General features: G+C 45.3%; 2 protein-coding genes across 2 annotated transcripts; both read left to right on the top strand.

The window, feature by feature from the left end:
• The first annotated feature begins 2,770 nt into the window (after window positions 1-2,770).
• Window positions 2,771-4,371, top strand: LOC133876473 (uncharacterized). Its single transcript, XM_062314754.1, has 4 exons — window positions 2,771-3,122; window positions 3,208-3,313; window positions 3,409-4,055; window positions 4,233-4,371. Exons 1-3 carry the CDS (start codon window positions 3,049-3,051, stop codon window positions 4,039-4,041), a joined length of 813 nt encoding a protein of 270 aa, XP_062170738.1. The 5' UTR covers window positions 2,771-3,048; the 3' UTR covers window positions 4,042-4,055; window positions 4,233-4,371.
• Window positions 4,372-5,115: 744 nt separating this feature from the next.
• On the top strand, window positions 5,116-6,009 carry LOC133874741 (uncharacterized). Its single transcript, XM_062312619.1, has 3 exons — window positions 5,116-5,142; window positions 5,326-5,570; window positions 5,671-6,009. The coding sequence occupies exons 1-3, from the start codon at window positions 5,139-5,141 to the stop codon at window positions 5,968-5,970; spliced, it is 549 nt and encodes a 182-aa protein (XP_062168603.1). The 5' UTR covers window positions 5,116-5,138; the 3' UTR covers window positions 5,971-6,009.

Here is a 6,009-nt window from a genome sequence, read left to right on the forward strand (position 1 = left end):
AAAAACAAAATCCTACACTTTTTTTTAAAAAAAAAAAAAAAAAAAGCCTAACCATAAACCCTAACAAACCCTAACCCTAAACCCTTTAAAAAAAAAAATCTTACACTTTCTAAATTTATACCCTAACCCTAACCCTAAACCCTAAAAAAAAAAAAAAAACCTAAACCCTCCTAAACCCTAACAAACCCTAACCCTAAACCCTAAACCCTAAACCCTTACAAACCCTAACCCTAAACCCTAAAAAACCATAAACCCTAAACCCTAAACTCTAACAAAAAAACTAAAACCCTAAACTCTAACCATAAACCCTTTAAAAGGGAAATAAATTCGTACACCCCATGTTGCGTGACATGCTCAACTTTTTTACACGTTTATTTGTTTGACGTATGATTTGTCTTGTCCTCTTAACCCTATACAGAGGAATATGGACAAGTCTTGGATGTCAGCACCTAGGGGTACGACAACGTATAACGACGGGTGTAGGGCGTTTGTGACATTTGCCGTTCGTAACTGTACGGCCGTCGATGGAAAAATTTACTGCCCATGCAAGTATTGTCGAAATAACCAGCGTCACACTCCTGATTACGTTCTTGCCCACCTGACTGGAGGTCGGGGGATGAATCCGGGATACCATTTGTGGTATATGCACGGTGAGACTACGACTGGGTCCGCTATTCCTGGTCAGTGTTCGAGTTATCACAGTGGCACAGAGGCCGCTGACCATAGCACTGAACATGGTGAAGTCACAGAACAGGAGGGTGTCGCCGTGGAACAGGATGATAACATGCACGCCATGTTGCGTGACGCCTTCGGCGTGCACGATGTTCCTGAAGCCGCAAGTACTCTTCCGCAACAAGTTGATGAAGATACGTCGTGCGGGGACGCATTGAAGTACCAAGAGCTGTTAAAGACTGCCGAGAAGCCCCTTCACCCTGGTACAAAGCACAGTAAATTGAGTGCTACTGTACACATGTACAACTTGAAGTGCGTTGGAGGTATTAGTAACAAGATTTTTTCAGACATTCTGGAATTCATCAATCAGTTGTTGCCTCCTTGCGATGAGGCATTGCCAGATAACACGTACGAGGCGAATAAGTTCCTAAGTGGCATGGGTCTGGGGTATGAGAAGATTCCGGCGTGCCGTAACGACTGTATGTTATTATGGAAAGACAATAAAGAATTAGATTCATGTACCGTATGTGGAGAGTCTAAGTGGAGGGCTGATACACATGTAGATGATGATGGTGAGATCATATCAGCGAGAAAAAAACGCCCGGTGAAGATCTTGAGGTGGTTTCCACTCATCCCACGGTTGCAGAGGTTATTCATGTCTGAGCATACTGCGCCCCATATGAGATGGCATGCAGAAGGCCGCACTAGGGATGGCGTATTGAGGCACCCGGCCGACGGTGAGGCATGGAGATCGTTCGACATTTTACATCCAGATTTTATGGCAGAGAGTAGAAACGTCCGGCTTGGTTTGACAGCAGATGGATTTAATCCATTTGGGAACATGAGCACATCTCACAGCACATGGCCCGTAATGCTTGTGCCGTACAATTTGCCACCTTGGATGTGCATGAAACAGTCGTCCTTCATCCTTTCCTTGGTTATCCCTGGACCGAGCTCACCAGGTATGGATATTGATGTTTACCTTCAGCCATTGATTGATGAGTTGCTGGAACTGTGGAATGTAGGGGTACGAACATTCGATGCTTCAAAGAAGGAAAATTTTATTATGCGATCTCAGTTGATGTGGACGATAAACGACTTGCCAGCGTATGCAGATTTATCAGGTTGGCCTAACAGGGGTGCGAAGGCATGTCCTTGCTGTATGCAATCGACGCGTTCTATACGCTTAAAGAACGGGTGCAAATTTTGCTATATGGGGCACAGGAGATATCTGCCGCCTGAACATCTGTGGCGGCTTAACAGGAGGACATTTGACGGTACCGAAGAATTTGCCAGCGCACCGATTGTGCCATGCGGATACGAGGTTCTCCAACAGTTGGACGGAGTTGCGTTTGGAGATGAAACCGCGGGTAAGAAGAAGAAACGGAAGAAGCGGAAGAAGGGTGCAGGGAGTTCCGATGTTATATGGAAGAAGAAAAGTATATTTTTCAGATTGCCGTATTGGAAAGACAATTTGCTTCGGCACAATCTTGATGTTATGCACATAGAGAAAAATGTCATGGACAATATACTTGGCACTATTTTGGATATAAAAGGGAAAACGAAGGACAACTTGGCAGCTCGGCTGGACTTGCAGGAAATGGGGTTGAGACCTAAGTTGCATCCGTTCACGGCCGCCAACGGTAAAACGTATATTCCCGCTGCCTGTCACACAATGTCTAGAGAGGACAAAGAAAATTTTCTGAAGGTTCTTCGAAATGTTAGGGTCCCGGACGGATACGCTTCGAACATTTCACGATGTGTTCGGCTCAAGGACCGTACAATTTCTGGCTTGAAGAGCCATGATAGCCACATACTGATGCAACAGCTTCTTCCAATTGCACTGCGTAAGTCATTGCCTGATAAAGTGGTTAGACCTCTTGTGGAGATTTCTGCATTTTTTAGAGGCATATGCTCAACAAAGCTATCACAAGAAGATATGGACCGACTGCAGGGTGACGTCTGTATCACTTTGTGCAAGCTAGAACAGATATTCCCTCCAGGGTTTTTTACCAGCATGGTCCACTTGGTTGTGCATCTTGTGCGCGAGTGTAGACTGGGCGGACCCGTGCAGTATAGATGGATGTACCCGGCAGAGAGGTAAAATTCGGCGTAATATGTAAATAAATATTTTTATTTAATTGTAATCCTAATTGACGACAATTAAATTGTCGTGTATGTGTTTAAACCAGGAGTCTGGGGAATTTCAAAAATAATGTGCGCAATAAAGCAGCTCCTGAGGGGTGCATTGCGGAGGGGTACATAGCGACCGAGCTGGTAACGTTCTGTTCAAGGTATCTGAATAACGCACCAACATTCCACAACAGACCTCAGAGGAATCCTGATGGATCCAAGGGAGCGGGCACGCGTGTTACCATGAACCGGTTGATAATGCACCAGATTCATCGTTATATTGTGTTCAACTCTGAAGAGTTTCACAATTTGCGGACGTAAGTAGTCCTAACCTTATATTTAGCAGAATTCGAGTAAAAGTATTAATAACAATTATTACATAATTGTATACGCTGAATGTAGGATGCACAAAGACGCGCTTAGGCGATCATGCACTAGGGGTCGCATTACGGAGGCTCTTATTGAAGCACAACATCATGAGCAGTTCTGCGAATGGTACCGTGCATATGTAAGGAAATAGTTGTAAATTTTAAATTGGATAAATTTATGCGGGTTCAGGATTATAACCCAATGTGATGTTTACTATTTGTAATTAAAACATAGGTCGATGGCCTGGACGATCAACGTAGGGAGGAATTGGGCCACAAGTTGGTTATGCGTTGTAGAGGGCTAAAGGAGACAGCGGTGAAGTACAACAGGTACGTGGTAAATGGAAAATTATTTCGCACGCTTGCTCATGATGTGGGAAGGAGGACTCAGAATAGCGGCGTCTGTGTTCCTACCGTTGAAGGCGAAACGTACTACGGACAGTTAACCGATATATTTGAGGTCGAGTACTATGACAGGACTACGTACGTCTTATTTAAGTGCAATTGGGCAGACCCCACAATGGACAGAGGATTCACAATAGACGAGTATGGCCTAGTGTTTGTCAACTTCAATCACCTCGTCCACAGGGGAGAACAGATTCAGGACGAGCCGTACGTGCTTACATCTCAGGTGGATCAAGTATTCTACGTAGAAGATGGAAGGAACCCAAATTGGGTTTGTGCGGTTAGGACCAAACCGCGCAACGTGTACGACGTTGGACAGGGGGATGGGAGTAATGAGGATGGTACAACCTACCATGAGTGCGTACCGCTCGTACTAGCCACTGCTGACCTACCAGATACGAATGACGAATTCGAGTACGACAGGCCCGACGTAGATCCTATTGAAGCTCCCGTGATACAATGATTGATGTATTTGTTGTGAGTATAATTAGCTTGAACTCAATACACTTGACTGATATATATATTGTTTGTACAATTCGCTTGTACTGAATACAAATTTTTATTAATTGTATAAATTTCGCTGTTCTTTAGTATGTTCATTAAAAATATATTAAAAAAACATATTCTAATTAATTTGTCTGCATTTGTTCGCAGGTATTGATGGACCAGAGACCCCCTCATTATGCGTATCGGGCACCTAGCCCACCCGTGCCCCCCATGACCACGCCCACTGTTTCGACGGCATTGTATTCTGCAGCGTGGCCACACCACCCAGACGGGCCTTATAGACCATTGTTGCCGGGTACGGTGGCCGTGCCCACGTCAGATCACGGACAGAGCAGCACAGCTGGACCTTGCAGCTCTCCATTGTCGGAGCTGCCGACATTATCTCAGATAGGGTTCACCCAACCGGGTAACGCATATCGATGGTGGCTGCGAGAAGGGATGGGGTCACAGGGTTATGCGCCGTACTTTCCGTATACGTATAGTGGACCTATGACGTGTAACCCTGATAGTGAGACGCAGGATGTAGGATTTCCACTGTCACAGACCGGGGAGATGCAGATGCCGGCTATGGGGTTGGGACAGATACCGGCACAGGCGGCGATGCCTGGCCAGATTTTGGGGCCGAGACAGATGCCAGCATCGGGGGCGAGTCAGGGCCCGGGCCCGAGACAGATGCCAGCATCGGGGGCGAGTCAGGGCCCGGGGCCGAGACGGATGCCAGCATCGGGGGCGAGTCAGGGCCCGAGGCATGTAGAGAGCCAGATGCCTTTATCTGGTGAGAGCCAGATGCCACTTTCCGGTGAGAGTCAGATGCCACTTTCCGGTGAGAGTCAGATGCCACTTTCCGGTGAGAGTCAGATGCCAGATGTGGGGGGGAGCCAGAGTACCCATGAGGAGGACGTTGCGATGTTGGGTACCGATCAGTTGGCCCCCGGTAGTCCCCAGGATATGGATTCAGATGATGATCAGCAGGATCCACAAGCCGGAGGGGTTGGGGAGGAGGTTGCGGGCGACCCAGCGACCTAGCACATACGGATTGAGCAGATTCGGTTGATGGGTAAGTACATATTTAGACATCCTTAAAACTCAGATTCTCTTACCAAATTTTTTTTTTTTTTTTTTTTAAAAATAAATAAATATTTGATTAGAAATTGTTTATATATATATATATATATATATATATGTTCTTTAATCTTATGATTAAATATTTAACATTAATGTTGAATATTTCTTTCATTAGGGTACAACCCAGACGGGACCATTTATTATGAGGTGATTGACGACCCAGCGAGAAACTGGGTCCTCCCGAGGGGTAAGAAGGTTGTATTGCAGTACAATGCTGCTATACAACCTGTAGGACGGGCCTGCAATCGATTTCGGCGGGCTGAGGGCAAGATGATCAGGAGTGGGTCCTACATACACATGCGGGACGAATGGGCGAAGGTAAATAGGCAGATTAAGCAGGCAATGTGGGACGCGCTGATGGTATGTCTATGAATATAATTTAATTATTTATTTGAATTAAACTTGAGATTAATGTATTTCTTGAAGTTTTTAAACCTATAAAAATGTGTTGAATGTGCAGGAGGAGTTCTATGTACCTGTATCAGTAGACGCGCGCAGGGCACAACAGGAGGCTTTATGTGATATTGGCCGTAAGCACCGCTCGTGGAAGTCGAGGTTCAAAACCAAACTACGTATTAGAGACGGTGACACGCCCGAGATTATCCGTGCGAGAATGCCGGACAATTTTTTTGGCAACTATGACGCAGAAGATGTAGAGTTCCTGCTGAGAGATTGGTGCCGTGAGCAAAAAATCGTATGTAGGCCAAGAAAATGTTGTGGTTTTTTAATAACAGTTTATTTAATTTTAGTTTTAATTTAAGTGTGTCAATGCTTACATTTTTATTTTCATGTTAAATGC

The sequence above is a fragment of the Alnus glutinosa genome, chromosome 8 (assembly GCF_958979055.1).
Source record: "Alnus glutinosa chromosome 8, dhAlnGlut1.1, whole genome shotgun sequence".
NCBI classification, from domain to species: Eukaryota; Viridiplantae; Streptophyta; class Magnoliopsida; order Fagales; family Betulaceae; genus Alnus; species Alnus glutinosa.

Bases quoted from the DNA above. Each gene is read 5' to 3' on its own strand.
- LOC133874741 (XM_062312619.1), top strand. The intron at 5,571-5,670 runs GTATGTCTATGA...TTGAATGTGCAG, and splicing joins CAATGTGGGACGCGCTGATG to GAGGAGTTCTATGTACCTGT.
- LOC133876473 (XM_062314754.1), top strand. From the start codon at position 3,049: ATGAACCGGTTGATAATGCACCAGATTCATCGTTATATTGTGTTCAAC. The intron at 3,123-3,207 runs GTAAGTAGTCCT...CGCTGAATGTAG, and splicing joins GAGTTTCACAATTTGCGGAC to GATGCACAAAGACGCGCTTA. The intron at 3,314-3,408 runs GTAAGGAAATAG...ATTAAAACATAG, and splicing joins GCGAATGGTACCGTGCATAT to GTCGATGGCCTGGACGATCA.